Below are 22,905 nucleotides of genomic sequence, written 5' to 3'. Positions count from 1 at the left end.
TCAGTTTACTTGAGTCACTTTACATGAGCTGCTGGTCAAGTTAATTTGAGATCTATTTGCCAGTGAAGATGAAATCATCAGAGACTGGTCCAATTAGAAGGAGAAAATTATTTGCTTCTATGTCTGTTTTTAAATGCTGTTTTTGAGCTTTCTGGTCAAGAGGAGGGTTACTTTCCTGACCTCCAAAACAGAACTCCCCCCCTTTCCAAGAATGACATCAGAATCCTTACCAAAAGGGATGCCAAATTGAAAGAACAGGTTCTTTTTGTTGAGTCCCTTTCCAAGGATATTGGTATGACATTTGGACTCAACAAATGCCAAGCTCTCTATGCAAGGTATAAATGAAATGTGGCAAGGTATGAATGATAAATAATAGTTCAAAAGGTCAGTTAGAACTGGGAAAAATTATCAAGCTCTTAAGAAAAAAATTTGGAATGCAAGTTTGAGACAAGCTCAGAATGTCCAAATTCAAGACCAATGTTGGGCTTGGTATAAATCTCACTTCAAGAAGATCTAAATGCTCTAAAACAAATAGTTTGTGCCAGTCCTTTCCTATTCTTATGGAGGAGTTGACTGGACGCAAAAAACATCCAAAGCTTGACAAGGAAGATCAATTTGGGAGGTTGGGATCTGATTTATATCGATGCTCTTCATGATCTTATTTTATTGTGTATCTGCACATTTCTATTTATCTGACGATCCTCTGGTGATGCATCTCAAAACTCAGGAAGAAAGCAAGGAATTCCATTACATCCATACTTATGCATTCGGTTATGGTGTATATTAGTGAAAAGTGTACAAAAATGTCTTGTTGGCATATGCACACACCAGGCTAGCTATTCTTGAAAATTTGTAGCCCTACAAACTTCTTAAGCACATTCTTGACACATTAGCTATTATCAGAAGTTAAGAATTCTTAGGGCTACAAACATTTCAAGAATAAGTGCTAAGCAATCTCCAAAGGTGGGTCAGAAAAAATACCTTATCATACCTTATCCTTCGAAATCCATAACGTTAACATGAACCTAAATAATGATTTAACTTCAATCATAAACAAATTATACCAACCTATCACACATGATTTAACTTATAAAAATCAATTAAATCCTTTTCAAATGAACTGGAGAGGCAAGGTCACTTTATCTACTGCAAATATCTACAAAACTAAAGACACATATATCTGAGATTCAAGATATTTCATTTTCGGAATGTAACAGAAGACACAGCAGAGGTAACATCATCAGATGCTTGCCAAATGGATTTTCTGTAAAATGTGAATAAAAGTAACAATGTGACAGTGACAAATCGGGTGGATATGGAAGCTATTCCATGAGTTCAAAGCAGCATCCAGCACTGCAGAACATGTGACAAAAAGCATGCACAGGTCCATTATTCTGGTAGAAGACCATATCTTCAGTGACTATAATCCTTGATAATCTCCTGTACTGCTTTACACGTATTAGATGATCCACAACCTGACAAAAGACCCCAATTTACATATATGGGTATGCCTTCCAGAGCATTCCATTTGAAACAAGAAGGAAACAGGTTGTCATCTAAATCTAAATACTGGTAAAGTTCAATTTCCTCATGCGAATCGGGTTTTGATTGTTATATCATTCTACTAATTGACAAGTGTTAGATGAGCCAGCACAGTGAACATGTTTGTGACAAGCAGGCAGGGCAAGTGATCTGGGCTCCATTCCTCAAACCAATCATAGTGCTACATGTGTTGTAAGTCTGTGTTAAAGTATCAGAGTAACGATTATCGTAGTGGCAATGGCTTATGGATAAATACAATAATACATAGCCTTACTTAGCCATGTAAAATGATTAATTGCTGTATTGCAAACAGAGCTTTGCCAAAATAATTATAAAGGTAATAGTGTAACATGAATTTCATGATGAGTGTATCTTCTTCAGTGCAAAACTATACGTGTGTAACTTTTGTAATTGTATTTCAGAGATTCAAGCACATTCAACTCCAATATAAACATGTGTTAACATGAACAATTGCTACATACAACAGAAACATGATTTAGGTGAACTGCTTGAGCTTAAAATCTCATGTGACCTCCAAAAACTAAGATCCTTAACTACAATGTCATCATAGTCTTTAAAAAGACTTTGGCCTTTATGATAACATGATAACATTTGTTCTATTATAAAACAAACAATGCTCACTCAGGACCAGAGACTTTACTAATAAGTCCAAATACAATATTGGTCAAATCTCTGAAGTGTAATGCAGGAAAGAAAAGCAAGATTTGCGGATGTCAATTTCTTTATTGTGAATAACATAATGTTTGGAAAAGTGATCAAAATTCATCTTGTCATGATAATCTGCTGATTTGATCTTTGAATCAAATACAAGGAAAGCAGTTGGTACAAAACCATTTTCAGACCCTGCATGAACCACAAAAGCAGAGGTCTGGTGCCGGACAGATGTTGAACGCATTTATTTAAACCTCGTCATCAAGTTGCCAACATTTTGGGACAATGTGGCACACATGATTCATCGATAAAGATGATTGGGACAATTTTCATCTTGGTATTTTTTTTTATTGTATGCAAGTATTGTAAACGCTTTGCAATGATGTCTTTTCATTCCATTAAAACCTTATGATTTGTCTTCGTTTTTTGCCACCTAAACCCCATGTCTTTCAGATTTTTTCAAAAACTTTCCTTTGAACCCTGGTATTGCATCTGACTTCTTGACATAATTATCATATATCATATTTAGAATAGGCAGTTACTTTTGTACTCAATATAAACTTTGTACAAATTGGTGGACTGCACACCGGTCAAAATCATCCAGTTTGTGCTTGAAAGTTTTGGGTTTGCGCAACTTGGTGGGACCTAACAAAAGTAGGCCTACTCACACCCCTATCACCTTCCACTTAAATGCGTTTAAGTTGCCTTGGAAAGACCACTAGCAAAGCTACTTTTTGAAATAGCGTCTGCTTTGGTTGCACGTCTTTTCCATATAAATGGTAACATTGTAGGCTAACTCCCTTGCCTGAGAATGAACAATTTGCCCATGCTTCCCTAACTTGGACATGTTTAATGAAATCTGCAAACATTCAAAAATTGACTTGTGTCATGCTGAAGTGAATTGCTCTATGACACATGTGTTAAATAGTAGCAGTATTAATTTAACACCATGTTCAGCATGTATTGCACATGCTTAATCACAAATCTACCTGTAGCAACCAAGTGTATTTGTCTAGATAATTGCCCATATAAACGTGTATTTGCGTATTTTACTCAATCTGGGAGTACAAAAAATGCATAAGAATTACTTAAAATCCAATAGGCCTATAATGCCTTGTGTATGTTACTCAATGAACTAAATAAGCTTGCGTACGATAATTCGTTGTGGAGCCTGAACTCCAAAACAGCACTAGCTAATGTTAAGTTATGCCTATATATACATATCCTGTTACAGCCGTAGCCACTGTCTGGAGTTGACTGTAGTAGTCACGTGACTTTCATGTTGTCGGTTCAAAAACGGCTGTCAACTATATTTGGGAATATAAGAATTACTAAAAGACTTAGGTCTATTTTTTTTTTTTGAGAAGCATTTATATTTGCATATTTAGAAGTGTTAATTACCCAATAAGGAAAAGACACTATGTGTAAGAGTACTCAATTCTTTAAACTAGTGGGAGAATACAAAATGCTAGTTACTCCACAAAATATGCAATTACTCATACATAACCAGACATGGGAGTAAATACTCAATTGCTTGAAAAATTATCTGGAGCTCTGGATATGTTGACACTATTTCTGAAGAGTGATAACACTGAGGAGATGTACAAAGAATGGTGGTTGAGCTTACACACTGGACATGCCATTTTGAGAGGGTCAAGTTAAGACCTCAGCTTATCCATAACTGCAGCTTATCAATTGATTGTTATCATTATTTCCCAAAGGACAGAAGGCAACACAATTTTCTCATAACACATACTGTCAGTTCAGTGTATACATTTATAAATATTTATCTAAAGAAATATTGGCAATGCAATATAGGAGTCATGTATTTTGGTCCCTTTAGCTACTTTTTCCAACTGTTTGGTCAGAGACGCTTGACACTACTTCAGTTTGATTCTTCCAACTATCTGGTCAAAGATGCTTGACCCCACTTCAGTATATCTCACTTGTCACAGCTTTTCCTGGGGATGCTTCTTGGTCTGCCATCTGTTATCATGAAGTCATTAATCCTTGCAGGTAAAGGATGACAATGGAGATATGGTGTCACATTACATCATATAACAAACTTCATATAACAGTAATTTGCAATAAAAGCATTCTATGAAGACAAAGACTGGAGTGAGATAAAAGTAACAAAAGAACATATCTGAGATAAATGAAGCTATGGTTCCACACTACACACAGAAAAGGAGATACGTTGTCCTCAAGATTTAGTAATAGTTTGATGACAGACAAAATCCATGATTATGTCAACAATAAAGGTATTTGCAATGATAATTTTTGTTCTGATTTCTACTTACCAAGGCCAATGTGTCCAAGGAACCTTGGACATCCTTGTTCTCAACTTCTCATATCAAGTTTTGTAAATATGAGTTAAAAGTTGGAAAGTCCACATGTAATATTATGGCTTTAGGTGAATGTTATCATAATACCCTTACAGTTTACTTATACATCTAATGCAGTAAAATATTGGTGTAGACTTTTAAACATGTCTGATTATAGATTACCAAAACATTGTTAACGCATGTTACTATCGTTTGACAATGTAGGTCGCATTTCATGGGCATCTAAAATCAAGAACATTTTTTTCCAATTTGGTTTTGGTTTTGCTTGGATAAGTCAGGAGATTGCTTGTGAAAAGGTCTTTATGAAACTATTTAAACAAAGATTATCTGACAATTTATTCCAGCCATGGGAATCATCTTACAAGACAACAGTAATTGTAATTACTATCAGGAAGACTATAAACGACTCTAAAAGCCCCTGAACGTATGTCGCGGGTCGTTACATAACCAGTTTATTTTCAACAACTGATTGAATTCGCTGAGTATTGTGACAACTGAAAACCTACATGTAAAAGATAAGTTAACTATTCTGTCACTTCAGTTTAAGTCAAATAATTGTTATTGGTGTCAGTATTAGGACAGTAGATTTCTAGTAAAGTTTCAAGTCGGTGTGTTATGGCTCACTGGCTTCCATTCTCGATTCACTGCGAAGATAGACTAAATTGTGTCGATAAAAACTACTTTCACATATTTGATTAATTCTTAGACACAAATGGAAACACACCTTTAGTTGAAAGGCATTTGCAAGTAGTAGTGATAGTTTTAGGACTTAAAAAGATGGTTACGGTGTATTTGAGGTGTGTGAAAAATGTGACATATCACATCTGATCTGATCACCATTGATGCTTGTGATGCTTGAGGGTTATAGTTCTATAACTTCTTTCTTTCTTGTTGATCTTATTATTTGACAAAACTGGACAGGTGTTTACAGCACTTTGTGATAGTTTTAAACTTTATGTTTTTGAGGAGTGTGTGACAGTGTCAGTTAACATTTTGTTAATATCCATGCCATTCCCCACATGCAACAAGATATCTGAATTAATTCTTAATGTAAACAAAAATGTCTCAAGATAGATTTTTTAAAAAGGACAGATGACGTTAACATGTGTTCTAGCAATACTTTTGCGTTCTTTAACATGTTTGGGGAAGGATGGCCGAGATGTGTCATTTATTCTTTCATTCAATCATGTATATTCTTTTTCTTCATTTCTTTCATTCATTTACATACAATTCTTGCTCTTAATTCTTACTATAATTCATTCATTAATTCATTGTAAAATTCTGACTGATACAGTAAACTGGCTGAAGTTCTGTAGAACACAGCTGAAGTTGCGCTGGGAACGAGCCAAGTCATTGTGTGCGATTGAGCATGATGAGGCACAGATGAGTACACATGGTAAAGAAAGCAAGCAAGTGACCTATCCCTGTTGTTCATTATCCCTGTTATTATAAATATTTTAAATTTCTGTTACCTGTAGAGAAATACTTGTTGTGTAATCAGCTTCTTCAATATTTAAAAATTATATTTGCTAGATTCAGGTATGGCTCTTTTAGCCTAGCTGTTGAAAGTGACATGTAAATCTACTGGTATTTTATTAATTGAAGATGAATGGTACGTACTTTATGTATGTGATGCATACTATACTATCAGGAATAAATATATTTTAATAATAATAATAGAAATATTTTAATAACTTTCCCACAATCATATATTTTATATCTATTCTAAAAGTGAAAATATGAATATGATAAGAAATGTACGTTTATTCTTATATGATGTAAACAAGAGACACCAAGCACACATATTGTGAAATGTGCTCATGTGTAAGACTTTACCATGACAGTATTCTGGACTGGTGGCCCGTTACTGAATGAAATGTCTATCTGTTTGACTTCACAGGTGTCCAGCACACAGAAGGTTAGAGTTCCATAACCTTCAGACTCCTAGCACAGTTTGCAGCCAAGAAACAGTCCATGGCCCTGGGATAGTTTGCATGCAGACAATACAACTATCCCTGTACTCAACAAACTTTTGTAACTATGAGATGTCTGCCTTGTTGATTTTCAAAAAGTATGCCTCCTTCCAGCTCAATAATGTAGCCATACTTCTATCTTGTATGGTTCTTTCAAAGCATTACAGTTCCAATTTTGGGAGGTCCAAAAGATGAACAGCTCATGAATTTGTTGAAGATTGAATGATCAAAAGATGACACTCTTGACTGATTATACTTATGACTAATGCTATTCTTGCAGCACTGAATGAAACAAGAGCTGTTAGGGCATCAAACAATGTATGGACAAGGGAATGAATAAAACTTTTATGCACAGTAATGTTTATGGATGGTTACTCATGATCATTGAAAGTTTGGATTTACCAAAGGAAAAGATGTGAACAAAAGAATTTTGTAAGTCCACTGGATGCCATAGTTTGGAAGTGTCTCTGAAGAGTCTTTTCAGATTTAATAGACAACTATCAAGAGAGTGGAAGAAGTTATGAATTTCTGATGCAAGAATGATAAAATGGCAGACTCATTTATATATCATTTCTTTCAGTTTTATAGCTTCACATTTTATCATTCTACTAATGTCAACTGACATGTGACATTAAAACTATACACTTGATATATTTAACACCAAACACTAACAGCCTTTGTTCTGTTACTAAAGTATATACAAACCATATAGTTATATGTATATGTACACAGTATTCAATGAGGACAAGATCCCTTTCTCTTTCAACGTGCGATTTTATTGCCATGAATTTACTTCCCGAAAACCAGAACCGGAACAACCGGGTAATACAAAAATAGAACTGAAACAGCGAAACGAAACCCATATAATGGCGCAACCACTTCTTCCTCTCAGATTGAGAAAATAGTCACTGAAAAGGTATATGGTAAGACATATGCTGCACGGATTCAAACAATATGGAAATGAGTTTAGCTCATGATCCAGTCACCAGAGGTCTGCCATGCTGGGGCTCTGCGGGGACGGGATGACATCCTGAGGGGCATGTTGTCATCAGGGGCAGTGTTCTCAGGTTGTTGAGTAGGCTCAACTGCAATTGATGGCTCATCTTCATGAACCTCAGTGTCACAGAGTTCATCATTATGACAGAATGAATCGTTGTCGCTGTTAAGGGTAGGTAAGTTAGGTAGAGGCTGAGAGTTTTCTCCAGTCGGGTATTCCCGTTCAATACCCCTGATGGGTCCAGTGGGTGATGAAATGGTAGGTTTCACATGGTAACAATCTGATGGTCGAACAGTATACAGTTTGGAACGAAACTGTGACCTAACGAACTTCCTGAGCTGTCATTTGTCTTCTGAAACTCCAGTGACCAGATACTTGAAATGTGGTACCATCCAGATGGGTCTTCCCACGAGCTTTAGATTTACTGCTATGTGGGTGGTTCATTGTTCTGGCAAGATTCTGTTGTAGTATCAATTGCCTGTCAATGATGGGTAACTGTTCTCCAGTTAACTGATCGCGTTGTGTGAACACTTCTCAGGATGACAATCCACCCTTTCGGATTCTGGAATTCAGATTGCCAGTGGCTAAGGCGAGGTCAATTGAAGACAAAGGACCGCCTTCAGGACGGAGATGTAAGCATTCCACGCCAAGTTCCTCAATGGCACGTTCTGCAACTGGGTTTTTGTTGATATTTTTTGGAGAATCAATATCCAAGTGGATAGCATATGTCCTCAAGACTGAGTCATTGGCCAGAGAAACAAAACCTGGTGCAGGATCAACTCGTATTGTGGTACCGGAGTCACCAAGATGTCTGACGCCAGCACAGAGTGAGATGATGGCACTGCGCAGGTCGTCGCGGCGTTCACTGTCGATAAAGCATGTAAGTGTGAATGACGACACAGTTTCGTGAAGGACAAACACAAGTTTACCGAAACGTTTCATAACATCAGCTGCAAAGGTAGTGCCTACAGACACAGGCGGGGGGCTGCTGGATTGTGGGTAGAACTGGTTAGGCACGGACCTGAACGATACGCAGTGATGACAAGATGAATCAACAGCCTTCAATCATTTGTCCAAGTCCAAAGCAAAGAAGTAACGATTGAACAGTTGTCTGATTTGAAATGCAGATGGATGATTGAATCTGATGTGTAATGCTGTAAGGAGACCATCCAAAACAGCCCTAGGAACCACAATGCGCTCACGCACAGACTGGAATGGCTGACTAGCACGCACTACCAGCAATCCATCCGAAGCAATGCAGACTTCTCGTAGATACCGCTTGACATCAGGTACATCTGTGTGCTTCTTTGAGGGGCGAGTACCCTGATAAAGCTGGGAGTGTGCCCGTCTGAGGTCCGAACATTCGTGTTGAGTCGCTTGCCATGTCGCATGGTTTGTGAAAGGCATTCGTGCAGCACCCTCTACAACATCTTTAACACTCAAACTTCGAATAGCTGATTCTGCATCCTCCTGGATGAATTTGCACACCTGGCAACTCTGATCCGAGCACGAACTTGGATGATGGCTGCAGTAGTCTGTGGGGATATTGTTCACTCCACATATGTGGTTCACAGAGACGTTGTAGCGACTGACTGTTGACAGAAATGTTGTGACTTGAGAGCTTGCAGAAAACTCACCTCTAGTCAGTTTGTTGTAAGCCTGCACACAAGGACGGCTATCAGTCAGTACCTGAGCCTTTTGAGTTGAGGCAGTGATAAATGGAGAAAAGTGTTTTACAGAGGATCCAATAGCCAGAGCCTTCAACTCACAAGGAAGCCATGGAACTTGATGAGTCTTCAGGTTGGCATTGAAGAAGCCAGCCAGTAACGGCTTGGTATCACGACAAGCATACAATGTTCCCGCTATACCGTGATTCTTTGATGATGCTTGGTCTGGGAATAGTGATTGTCTTGTTGTCTGACAAGGCAGCTTTGGCCTTGTTGAATGCACAGTGCAGATCATCAGTCCAGCAGATCTTGTCTTTTGATTGTTTTCCTGCTGTGGCCTTCTCTAAAGGTTGAAGGAGATCTGCATATCCATGAAGGACACGACTGAGTGCCTTATAGGCACCAACAAAGGAGCGCAATCCCTGTACTGTTGGAGGTGGTGGGACCGAGGACAGTGCTGCAATGCGATGTTTACTGGCTGTAAGAGTTCCACTGGACCAAATCCAACCTAGTATGGTTGTGGATTTGGGGCAGATAACAGTTTGGGTTGCTGAAAGTCTGAGATTGTTTTCTCTTAAGGCACACAATAGGTGGCGCCAGTTGTATAAGACCTGGTCGAAGCTGTTCCCACCACAGAAAAGATCATCTGCCAATTTTGCAACACAACCTTCTTGAATGAGAGGGCCAAGGACTTGACACATGAGTTCCTCCAAGTATGTTTCAGATCCAGGCATACCCATGGCACAGCGGGTGTATACTCTGATGCCTTTGTATGGCGTCACAACTCCACAATACTTGTGATGCTCGCCACAAAGGAATTTGATAAAAGGACTTCAGCAAGTCTGTTTTGATGATGTATTTCCAGTTTCCAATGTCTCGCAATACATTGTCCACATTTGGCATGAGAGATGGCTGAGGCTTACAATATTGACCTACCTCACCAAATGAGGTTACCAATCGAAATCCACCTGCAGGTTTGCAAACCAGAAAAGAGAGATTCAGGTATTCTACAGTAATGTTCACTTGTTCTGGAGTAGCAAAGACGCCCATGTTTTCCAGTTCATCAAATTTGTTTTGAAGTTCTGTCAACATCTCTCTGTTGTAGTGAGGTAAGCGTCCTATCCTGTGAGGGGGCAGTGTAGGACCCATGTTCACCACAGCTTCAAGAGGCCCACTTGTTCCGTTGTACTTGGATACACATGGGTTGAAAACTTCTTCAAACTGTTCATGTAATTCTCTGAAGGCACCACTGAAATCCGGTGGTAAAATGTTGTCAGGGTCAATTGTTACTGTGGCTGAGTAGGGTGTTGTAGATGACTTGCAATGTGTCCCCATGTGTCCTATGTCATGTTCCAGCTGACTTGGTGCCGAATCAACAGCAGAGATGCTCCGGATTTGACAGATATCTTCATTCTTTTTCAACAATAGGGGCTCATTAGTTGTGTTAGTAACCCTGATGACATTACCAACTGAGGACACCTCCTGTACATGTGGCCAGGCCATTTCCAGTTTCAACCTCATGTTGCTGGGGGAATCGAATCGTGGCTCAAGTGCCCATGATGCATCTTGCTGGAGCACGTCGGGAGTAACAAGTTCCACATAATCCCCAGGTAGCACTGTTTTCTGATGTGGGGGACCGCGTAGAACATAAGCCTGGGCCCGTCTTGCTGTGACATTACTGCAAGGTTGTTGTCCATAGTAGACGATAATTTTACCACCATTTACAATCTGTTTCTCAGCATGGCGAGTTGCAATGTCATTACTAACGAGGAAAGGGTTCCCGGCTAATACGTCGACATCCAGTTGCTTCACAACCAGAGCATCAAGATGAAATGTGTCGTCGTTCCTGGTCAACTGACAGTGAACTTCCCCCACTACATCCAAGGGTGTTATGCCATCTGCTTGACGAGCCATCTGCAAAGCCGGGCGTGTTGGAAGTTTGATAGCCTGGGCAAAGGAAGCCCTGACCATGTTTGTTGTAGCACCTGTATCTAGAGTCAGCCTTACAGGGTGTTCGTGATAGAATGTATTGAGGAATGGTGACTGGATGACGTCGACATGACCAATAACAGGTTGGTCAAGCAGGACACAGTGGTCCTGGTCGTCGCTATCAGAAGTCCCCTCACCATGTACTGTGTCACCCTGCTCAGGGTCATCAACATCCACAAGACGAGAGCGACCATACATCTGTCGTCTGTCAATTTCAGGTACATATCTGCAGTCCTTTAAGTAATGAGTGTTGTATGCTGGTCTGCCTGCTGTCTTGCACAAGATGCAGACTTTCAGTTGACAAGTCTTGAAATGGTTACTTCTTGGTTTGTCACTAGAAATAGCTGCGGCTCTCATAGCTTTCGTGTCCTCAATGCTGTGAAGCTCATACATCAATGAAGAGATAGCCTGGGAGATTTCTGGTTTCAAAGATGCAAGCGTCTGATTCCTCAATTCAGCACCATATTTTTGCTTCACTAGCTGGGGGAGTTGAGGATGGATAAGCTGGAGCCATAACACAACGACCATGTTTTCTAGTGTCGGGGTCAGGTCTTCATCTTGGTCAATTTCTTCACCATGGTGAGTGATCTCAGAACGATTGGTAAGTAAATTATCTTCTATAAAAGCCATCAGACGCTGATCTACAGATCTTCATAGCACTCATTAGGCTGCATCTTGATGTCAACAAGGTTGAGAAAATTAGCTCCAGTTGATTGAAATCCGTAGTGGAGTCTAATCTTTTGCCAGATATCTCGAACAGATGTTGAATTCTTGATTATTGAGTTCCTACTGATGACTGTACAGTAATTAGCTATCTGCTCAAGCATAAGTTCGAGGTGTATGTTTTTCTGTTCATCCGTTTTGTGCCGGTTTTCCTGTATATCATCACCATCAGACTGCAATCCTCTCAATGGGTTAGTTGCAGTTTTCTTCAGCCAAGTGCTGCCATCAGCGAGAAAGGGAGCAAAATTTGCATCTAAGGATAAGATATGCACTATATTATGCCTCCAGTTTTCAAACGAGTTAATTGTCTCATTCCTTGTGAGTTGCCACTGCTTCGGGGCTCGGACGTTAGCCATGTCGCTGAGATTTTATGAGCGCTTCTGTAAGTGAGGTTACACATGACTTGAAGAACCGATGCTTTGCTAACGGATAAATTCGAGGTTGACGCAACTGTACCTGATATGAGAGGGTAAGCGAACTTGTATCGTGATCTCTCTGTATTGAAATCTACATTAGCGTAGGTTAAAACCGCTGCCACCAAGCCAATGAGGACAAGATCCCTTTCTCTTTCAACGTGCGATTTTATTGCCACGAATTTACCTCCCGAAAACCAGAACCGGAACAACCGGGTAATACAAAAATAGAACAGAAACAGCGAAACGAAACCCATATAATGGTGTAGATTTAATAATGTACAAATCAGGAAGATACCTTGTTTGAGGAATGTGTCCATCAGTATTCACACAAAGGATCAATAATACCTGTGCAAAGAAACTAGTTTCATGTCGTGTTTGTAAAAATCTAATATTTCACCATATTAAAGCATTTTGAGATAATAACACATGGTCATCTCTGAATATATGATAGTTTGGTCAGACATAAGTTTGTGCCAGGACAGTTTCATCGGAGTCATGTCTCATTGGTCAGCTGACATGTTCTTGATTCTTTAAAAACATTTTATTTTGCATAGTAAAGGTAACCCAAGTGCTACATCACTGATTAGTACTTATGACACCATCAATATTCAAGCTTCAAGTAAATGATAACAAATACACTAGTGTGTGGCCTATGTAAGACATGGATAACAAGAAGCAGTAACTGTTATATTATATTATAAATGCAGTTTGCATGAAAAAGTAATGAACATTAATGTTTAGAATACAAAAACTTAACTTGATTGTTGCAAAAATAATATGTTCTGTCATTTCTATATATTGAAGTACAAAACTGTACAGAAACATTGACTTATGACTTATGAGGCTGTTTTGTTGCCGACAGATTTGGAGTAACATGTGCCATTAACAGAAGAAAATGGAGACAGTGTAAACTGCTGTCTCATGTGGGTTGGCTGAGAAGATATTAACATTCTGGTAACTTGATAAACTTGGTCCAGGAGAAAAAATCCGTGAGTTTTGGAATCCTAAGCTGGACATACTCATGCTGTGAGGATTATATGAGAAGGCATATGCAAATTGATACACTGAAACTTTGCAGCAAATAGATCCAAATGAGGTGTGTGGAAACACCAATGTTTGTGACAGTCAAAGCAAACAAACATGTAGTCTGCAGCTCAAAAAGTCAAAGATTTGACAAGTAGTACTTCTTATGAGTCACGTCCAGATAATTCAGGAGGAGCACCTTTCTGTAAAGTTGCCTTTGCCCTTGAATAAGGCTGGCTGTAAGGCTGGAATATGGTGCAACATAAAGGTCAGGAAGTTGATTTCTGATTTGGTTGGAGATATTATGAAACAAGATGAGATGCTAAAGTATTGCTAAAAATAGAAAAATGCTGTTTTCAGGCTGTTACTCTGTATCCCTAACATTTGCATAATTGCTCACAGGATAAGTCGAAATAACTGGGCCTAACTGGGCATTATGTGGGATGCGTAAGAGGATAGTCAGAAAAGCATGTTTGCTCGTAAAATCAGGCAAAACAAGAGTCATCAGAAGATGACATATCCCCCAAGCCCCCACATATTTCAAAGGACAATCATCTGACAGTTACTTGATGTTTTCTTAGATTAAATTTGAATCATTTCCATGGAAGTCATGAAAAATATAAAACACCATATATCTGTAAACAGCAAAAGGCACCTCTTCAAGATCTGTCTCATATATCTGCCAAGATCTGTTGAAAGATATCAAATTGTTTCCGAGCTGTCCTCTGGAAACAAAGCCTATCCCTCCATTTTGAGAGAATCAAAAGTGTTTCCATGGAAACCAGAAAAAATAAAAATGCCAAAATATTGTAAATAGCAAAAGCACTCAGTGGTCTGCCTCAAATATCTGCCACGTTTTGCTGTAAGACCTTGAACAGTTTTCGAGTACTGCTCTGGAAACAAAGCCTATCTCTCCTTGAGGCTGTCAGAATCGTTTCCATGGAAACTGGGAAAATGATAAACCACAGAAGTTTGTAAATAGCAAAAGGCACCACTTCAGGGTCTCCCCTACATATCTGCCAAGTTTTGCATAATGATATTTAGAAGTTTTTGAGTTGTGCTCCGGAAATGAAGTCCATCCCTCCATTTCGAGACTCACTCCGAAACGTTTCCATGGAAACCGAGAAAAATATAAACACAATAACCTATAAATAGCAAAAGGCACCACTTTGGGGTCTGCCACATATATCTACTATGTATTGCTGACAGATATTAGGAATTTTTTTAGATGTTTTCCAGAAACGAAACACACCTCTCACTTTTGAGACAAAGTCTGAATCATTTCCATGGTTACCAAGGAAATAATAAATCACAAAATCTGACTGATATATCTACCAAGTTTTGCAGAAAAATAAAGAACGGATTTTGAGTTCTGCTCCGGAAATGAAGCCCAGCCCTCCATTTTGCGACGAAGTCGGAAACGTTTCCATGGAATCCAAAAAAATCATAAATCACAAAAGTCTGTAAATAGCAAAAGGCACCAATTTAGGGTCTCCCCTACATCCATAGAATTATAAACAAGAGGCATCAGAAGATAACAAAAAAAAAACGTAAATAGCAAAAGGCACCACTTTGGAGTCTGCCACACATATCTACCAAGTTTTACTGACAGATATTAAGAAGTTTTTGAGTTCTGCTCCGGAAACGAAACAGTCTGAAACGTTTCCATGGATACCCCGAAAATAATAAATCACAAAAACCTGTAAGTAGCAAAAGGCACCACTTAAGGTTCCGATTGATATATCTGCCAAGTTCTGCAGAAAAATATTGAATGGTTTTTGAGTTCTGCTGCGGAAACGAAGCCCATATCTCCAGTTTGAGACTAAGTCTGAAATGTTTCCATGGAAACCGGGAAAATAATATATCACAAAAACCCGTAAGTACCAGAAGGCAGAACGTTAGGTTCTGACTGATGTATGTAACAAGTTTTCGCAAAAAAATATTGAACAGTTTTTGAGTTATGCTCCGGAAAACGAAGCCCATCTCTGAAATTTGCGACTAAGTCCGAAACATTTCCATGGAAACCAAGAAAATAATAAATCACAAAAACCTATAAATAGCAAAAGGCACCACTTTGGGGTCTGCCACACATTTCTACGAAGTTTTGCAGAAAAATATTGAATGATTTTTGAGTTGCCTACCCCATCTAAAGACTAACACCAAAATGTTCCATGGATAAACAAAAAAAAAATAAAAATGCCAAAACTCTGTAAATAGCAAAAGGCACAACTATAGGTTGAGATTATTATATCTATCAAGTTTGGTTTAAAAATATTGAACTGTTTCTGAGTTATGCTCCGGAAACAAAATGATTACGGACAGATGAAGTATTGACTATATCCCCACGCATTACATGCTGGGGGGATAATAATACTGAATGAAATACGATCTTTTTTTAACAGGCATCCTCTTCACAACTGGTTGTCCAGCCAATTCAGCAGGAGCACTATCATGTGAAACATCATGTCTTTCATGCATCAATGAAGTGCAGGTGAACTATGTTTAATGTGATAGAGGCAGTATTCTTAATGATCATAACTACTGTTTGATAACTGTCACAAATCTACTACGACTATTACATTGTTGCAAGAGTAGATACAGGATAAATTTCATCTTACTTCCAACTGTGATATTGCTTACACCACTATCAATCTCAAGAGACTCCTATGTTTATGATCAAAGATATAGGTAAAGTGATATCTGCTGAGCAGCAGATTATGATTGGCTCCCATATTCATCATGAGAGAGGCTCCTGTACACAGTTCAAAGACTGTAACTGATGTTGAAATGGTTAAAAACAGGCCACTATCCTGTCACATTACTATGGCCTTTGTGGAAGTTTCCAAAGCAAATCATGATTATGTTTTCTAGGCTTGTCACCACCATACCTTAGACAGTGGGTTCCCTGAAGTGATCAAACAGACCAAAAAAATGCTAAAATGCTGTTCAGTGGGATGTGCATTTAATTTCACAGTCACATATGTTTTATGCTGCACAAACCTTTAAGCAACTTGACAGGGATCAGAAGAAAAGCCATCACTCTAAATGATAAAAATACCCTAAGCATTCTTGTAAATATCAAAATCACTGTTAGATTACATAACAAAACCTCTGGTGAGCTCAGCCTTTGAGAGTGGGTAACCAACCAAATTCTATTTAACTGGATATAATGTACGAAATAATGGAATGCTAATGTTTCATGACAACACACATTACATGACAACATATACTTACGGTAAAGGATTATCAAAGCTGTCCAAAATGTCCATTTTTCGGTAGTGCTTTGCTAACTTCACAGCAAAGATTATGCTTGGCAAAAAGAAAAAGATACACCAACCAATGGAGAACCAGAATCCATTCTGCAAATATCAACCAAAAGTATATGTTAATTACAAAATTTGACTAATCATCCAGTGCAGGCCTTAGCAGAAAGAACATTTAAAAAATGACTGTTGGCTGTGTATGGAAGCTTTTTCAAAGCTCTTTCATTTGCTTTGTGATATGTAATATAAATCATGAAATAGTCATGACAGCATGAAATTATTGTGAAAAACTGGGAGCATTCTTTACATCATGACATACTGCTGTATACATTACACTGCACACCCACATTGTTAACATATTCAATAGATGTCTGGCAGTCATGGTGTATACATAAAACTGCTCACCAACATTGCTAACATGTCCAGTATATGTGTACTAGCCAGACACAGTGTTTATGTAATACTGCTCACCCACTTTGCTAACATGTCCAGTACATGTACACCAGCCATAGCATATACATAACACTGCTCACCCACACTGGTAACATGTCCAGTACATGTACACCAGCCAGCCATAGGATATAAACAACACTGCTCACTCACACTGGTAACATGTCCAGTACATGTGCAAAAGCCAGCCATAGGATATACGCAAAACTGTTCACCCACACTGGTTGCTGTCTGATTGGTTGAGTGCTCTTCTGTCGTGTTCAATGGACCCCTTTACAAGCGAGGTGCATTGCAATAGACCCCGCTGCCAATAGCAACTCATTCGGTACTTCGCAGTATTTGTTTTTTGTCTCGAGTAGCATTAAATGACGCATGATGCACAGGAATTACCGATGTTTTGGTGAATGGAAATTAATTGAATGGAGATAACTCTAAATCTGTTTTTCTTGTGTTGTCTGTAAAAAACTAGCGATGGCTAAGAAAACATTTGACTCTCTTTCCTATTATAAAATTTCAACAAAAAGTTCAAATGTAGTTCTTGTGAATATTAAGAAGGGGAATTACATCACTGTGACTTTACTAAGGCAATACCTATGTGAAAAAACAGCAAGATGCAAGATCTGAATCGTTTGATTCACACAGGTTGGCTAAAGTGTGCAATCAGATACCCATGCTTCAAACAGTTCAAATTAACACTGAGGTGTTCGGTTAGATAAACATGTTGTTCACGAGTCTCTCGGGGACCATGGGTTGAGGTATCCTTGATGTTTGATTATGTTTCCCTCACCGTTCAACCCATGCCACCTCGTGATCAGGGAACAACTTATATTGTTCACCCACACTGTTAACATGTCCAGCAGATGGACACCAACCATGGTGCATACATAACACTGCTCACCCACACTGTTAACACGTCCAGCAGATGGACAGCAACCATGGTGCATACATAACACTGCTCACCCACACTGTTAACACGTCCAGTAGATGGACAGCAACCATGGTGCATACAAAACACTCCTCTCCCACATTGTTAACATGTCCAGGACCCCTGAAGGTCCCAGGGTAGCATAGGCCTTCAGCAACCCAAGCTTGCCATAAAAGGCGACTATGCTTGTCGTAAGAGGCGACTAATGGGATCAGGTGGTCAGGCTCGCTGACTTGGTTGACACATGTCATCAGTTCCCAATTGCGCAGATCGATGCTCATGTTGTTGATCACTGGATTGTCTGGTCCAGACTCGATTATTTACAGACCGCTGCCATATAGCTGGAATATTGCTGAGTGTGGCGTAAAACTAAACACACTCACTCACACACTAACATGTCCAGTAGATGTACACCGACCATGGTGTATACATAACACTGCTCACCCACATTGTTAATATGTCCAGTAGATGGACACTAACTGTTGTACACTCATTCACATTGTCTTAGGTTATTTAGAGTAGGATGTGTAAAAACAATTGGATTTCATTCTCTATAAGTTACACTGGAATGGTATTTTTCAGGTTCAAGAATACTTTTGAGCAATCAGTAAGATTCATATTGTGGACTTCTGTTTAATTAAACTCAGATGCCAGGTTTGATGAAATATAAACTTGTCTCGATCTTTTCACATGTCACAAAACAACAAACTCAAATTTTGGAAATGTAACAATCATATTCGGTAAAATAATGGTTTTACAACATTCTGAATGAAGAAAATGTGAACTACAGATATGAATGATCACACAGTGTACAGTTGAATCAAGGCCAGTTGACTGTCCGATATTCGAGCAGCATCTGTTTCATCATAAGCATCTCTAAAGTGAAGACATACAGTTTAATACAGTCAATGTCGTGTGTGGTCACCCCTGGCGTGTATGCAAGCATGAACACGTCTAGCGGATAATGTCAGTCTTCTGATCACATGTATCGTGATTTTTCGCCATTCTTTCTGTAGTGCCTATGTCAATGCCTCTCTTGTCTGTATGGGTGGTTGTCGCTTGTTGATCTGGCGTCAAAGGTGGTCCCATAGGTGTTCAATCGGGGACAAGTTGGGAGATTGAGCTGGCCAGGGAAGCATTAAGAAAGTCCACACTGATGCGTGCTTTATGAGGCATGGCATTGTCTTGTTGGAACACGGTACATGGATGATTCTGGATGAATGGCACGACACCTGGTCATAAAACTCCATCAATGTACTATTAGATTACCTTGAATCACAATAAGATCAGTCTTCATTTGGCCACAAATCCCTCAGACCACAGACCATCACGCTACCCGCATCATAGTGGTCGGTCTTTTGTACGCAGCAACGCTGTGTATGTTCTCCCTGTCTTCGGAATACCTGTCATGTTTAAACACTTGGAGACAGGCAGTTTCTCACCTGCCATCACTCTACAGTTTTCACCCATCTCAGTCTTTGGCGACGATGTCCAGGTGTCAATGCCATAGCCTTCAGTGGTCGACTGGCAACAGTCCTTCTGCTGACTGGATGGCCACAAAGGTAGAATACAAGATAAAACATATTTTTGGTGACGTTTCTTTTGCCAGTGAGTTTATTTATCAGTCATTCACTGAATTGACTTAAAAAAACACAAACATTACTGATTGTCTGGGGCAACCAAACAGTGCCATAGCCATTGAAGAGTAGAGTTTCAAATGTATGAAGCCCTAATACTTTACCAACATTGTCTAAGTGTAGGAGCATATTGCAGGCAATTTTTTCCACAAAAAGACGGTAGTGAGTGGTTCTGTGCATAGAGCTCAGGTCACAAAGTTAAGCAATGTCGGACTCCTTGGATAGGGGACTGTCTTTGACAGCTTGACTCCTGAGAATTTCTAGGATTTCAGTCCTGCCCCACTATGAAGAACATGTGATACATATGGTCACATCTTAGGCAAGTGAGTTTGTTCAAAATTGCCTTTGTTCACCAAGCAGAAAATGGGTATCTGCGTATGAGGCAGCTTGGGTTGGATACTAGGCCACGTATAAATGAATTGTTACCATGATCTTTATTATGTTTTACAGATTAAGATAGAAATGCAGAAGAGAGGGTTCAGGTGATCCTGACACAGTCAGGCCGGTAAGGCTCATCATCAGCTCAGTGTCCTACAGCAAATGTCCAGACAGCAAATGGAACTTCTCCCAGGAAACACTGCCTAGTCGAGACCCATAAGAACTTTCCAGAGTACATGTAGACTCCCTGTTATGGTGGAATGCACTAATAGTCATTCAACTTTCTATCTGGCAGGCCTATACACCTGGAGATAGCCTAAACATAAAAACAACACACTACAAGGTTGATGAACTTCTAAAATTGTGTTAGAAACAATGCAGGCCAACATACGATTTGACATTGTTTTGTCACAGAGAAATATTATGCAGATACGTTCTACTATTTCCTAATGGTTAACAGGTAGTCATAAAACAAAGTCGCAACATGAACCTGCCTACAGGCAACTACAAGAGATACTTTACCCTGTAATACCTACAACAACCAGGTAGCTACTCACTATCACAGATGAAAACAACACTCTGTTGGAAGTATTGGCAACTCACAGTCACACTATGGAAACTTCCACATCATTCGACCAGTCATGAATAAATGCAGTTTAACAAGGCAACTATCAGGCTATTATTATATAATTATAGCCTAACTATTATGCAGGCACATTCTACATTTTAAAATGTTAAGGTCAGTGATCGAAAACTACAATATGCTCTAACTGGCGCTAGGCAGTACACTAATAATTATGCAGGCCAACTCTAAGTTTTCAAAGGTTAAAGGTCAGTAATATAAAACTTCAATATGCTCAGATTGACACTTGGCAGTTGCACTTTCCCCAATTCAGCAACACTAGAGAAGGTACTCACTCAGTTTGAAAGACGACTTCCATTTCCAGAGTGTAAGTTTCCCCAAGTGTCCAATACATATTCCACTCGGTATCCAATTTGACTGACGTGTGTGTTGTTTACATGCTTATGACCTATTGACCCCCATACTATTTTGGTCCTTTCGCTTAAATATGACCGAAGTGGATTTCAGAGAAAACAAACTATCGTCGCCAGTCCAGATTCACTTCATTAGTAAATCTGTGTTTCTAAAATACTCAAATTGCCTTCTCGTGCACATATGCAATAAGGATAGCATCTTTCATCATATATGTGTAGAAAGATCTGAAACTAACCTATTTAACTTCATGATACGATATTACATGCAAAAGAGATATTTAATTATAAATTAGTTATTTTTCAATACTTCTGTAGTAACATACTGACAAAACGCTAAACTCTCAGTGTATCAAAAACTTACTTAACACTAAAAATAATGTAACGATACTATGAAAAGTGGGCTACAAACTGACATAACCTAAAAGTGGGTGCGAGAAATAAATACTGCAGTCGAAACACAAATTGCCGAACACACTAATTACTGGAATCAACAGCCGCCATTTTAAATGCAAATTTAGCTATACCGATACACTCCCCAACACTGCAGCCTTCTGCATTACCCAGATTGTCTGAAGGGCTGTGCTTCCGGTGGAGATCCCGGGCACTCTCCTGATCTGTGCCAAGAGTTCAGAAGGTCCCAAACCAAGGGCACCGAGAAATGATAGGGAGCCTGATGACAGTGTACTTGGGTATACACAGTGTACTTGGCTTAAAAGAAAGGAATAAACTTAGACATGGATGTCTAGTAAATGGTAATCCTTACAGTTGGCTATTCAAAACAACCCCATAGAGCATATGAAGAAGGTGAACCATATTTACCAATGTCTGGCCTCCTGAGGTCCTCCCCAAAAAAGGTAAGGACATGGTCTTTCAAATGATACCAAATGCTATGAAGATTTTGTAGAAATTAATAATAAAGGAAAAAGGGGTGCGTACATAACACACCTAACACTAGTTCTTCTCACTGGAGTAGATATTGCCGCAGGAATGGTTAGTTACTGAGGAATGGTGGGTTACTGTTACAAAGGGCATCCACTGACAAGGTGTTGGACAGTCTCTGAAAATCCATTACAAAGACGACATTTCATATTGATATTTTCTTTAAGATTTACATTCTGGCGATTGGGAGTGGGAAGTGACTGGTCCTGAGCAGAAAAAAGGAAGCCCTCAGTTTGAGACCTGCTGACTTCACCCAGGTGAATGAGTCGGTTGGATTGCTGTTCTTTTCTACACACTGCATATACACACAATGCAATGACTTCTCAGACAACTTCTCCACAAAGGACCGACTCTGAGCAGATTTGGTGAGCAACTCCACCTGGTTTACTCCCATCGCTGTACCGTCCAGCAATACATCACCATCAACAAAATTAACCTCAAATTTCAAATGGTGTCCAACAACCTTGGTAGGCTTAAAATAGCTGTGGAATTCCTTGCTTTCCTCATGAGTGAGTCTTGATATGCCTCACCAGTGGATCATCTGATAAATAAATATCTCCAAAAGTACACAGTAAAATTCTGTCATGAAGAGCCTCCACATCAATCAAACCCTGACCTTCTGAAGTGATTGGCATATATAAATGATTAAGAGAGGAACGAGGGTGGTGGGCTGCTATCAGACATGATCCTTCTAGTCAGGCAGTCAAGGCTCTGTGTGTCTTGTATGGATGAACAACAATTTCTTACACAAGGAGTTCACTTAACCCTATTGGCTGAAGATGAAAGCTGTCCTGAGTTGGAATGCCAAACCACTACTGCCTAAGAGCTGGTACATAACATGTTCAAAACATTTTCCTAAAGTTCCATAGTAAGTTTTCAAAAAGAGTTTTGTCAAGATATTTTAATACCATATTTACATACTGGTTGTCACACTGGTTGTCATTTCTGGTTCATTTCTTGTTCAAGAAGC

At 39.2% G+C, this 22,905-nt stretch overlaps 1 protein-coding gene across 1 annotated transcript in view; it reads right to left on the bottom strand.

Moving 5' to 3' along the window:
• LOC137265618 (prominin-1-like) overlaps positions 1-22,905 on the bottom strand; it is a 298,050-nt gene that overhangs the window by 17,181 nt on the left and 257,964 nt on the right. The window contains exon 24 of the mRNA XM_067801049.1: positions 16,564-16,706. Coding sequence (XP_067657150.1) covers positions 16,578-16,706 — 129 coding nt within the window. The 3' untranslated portion in view covers positions 16,564-16,577. The remainder of the gene's footprint in view (positions 1-16,563; positions 16,707-22,905) is intronic.

The sequence above is a fragment of the Haliotis asinina genome, chromosome 15 (assembly GCF_037392515.1).
Source record: "Haliotis asinina isolate JCU_RB_2024 chromosome 15, JCU_Hal_asi_v2, whole genome shotgun sequence".
Lineage (NCBI taxonomy): Eukaryota > Metazoa > Mollusca > Gastropoda > Lepetellida > Haliotidae > Haliotis > Haliotis asinina.
The sequence above is the reverse complement of the archived record's forward strand: the minus strand, read 5'-3'. Positions and strand labels throughout refer to the sequence as shown.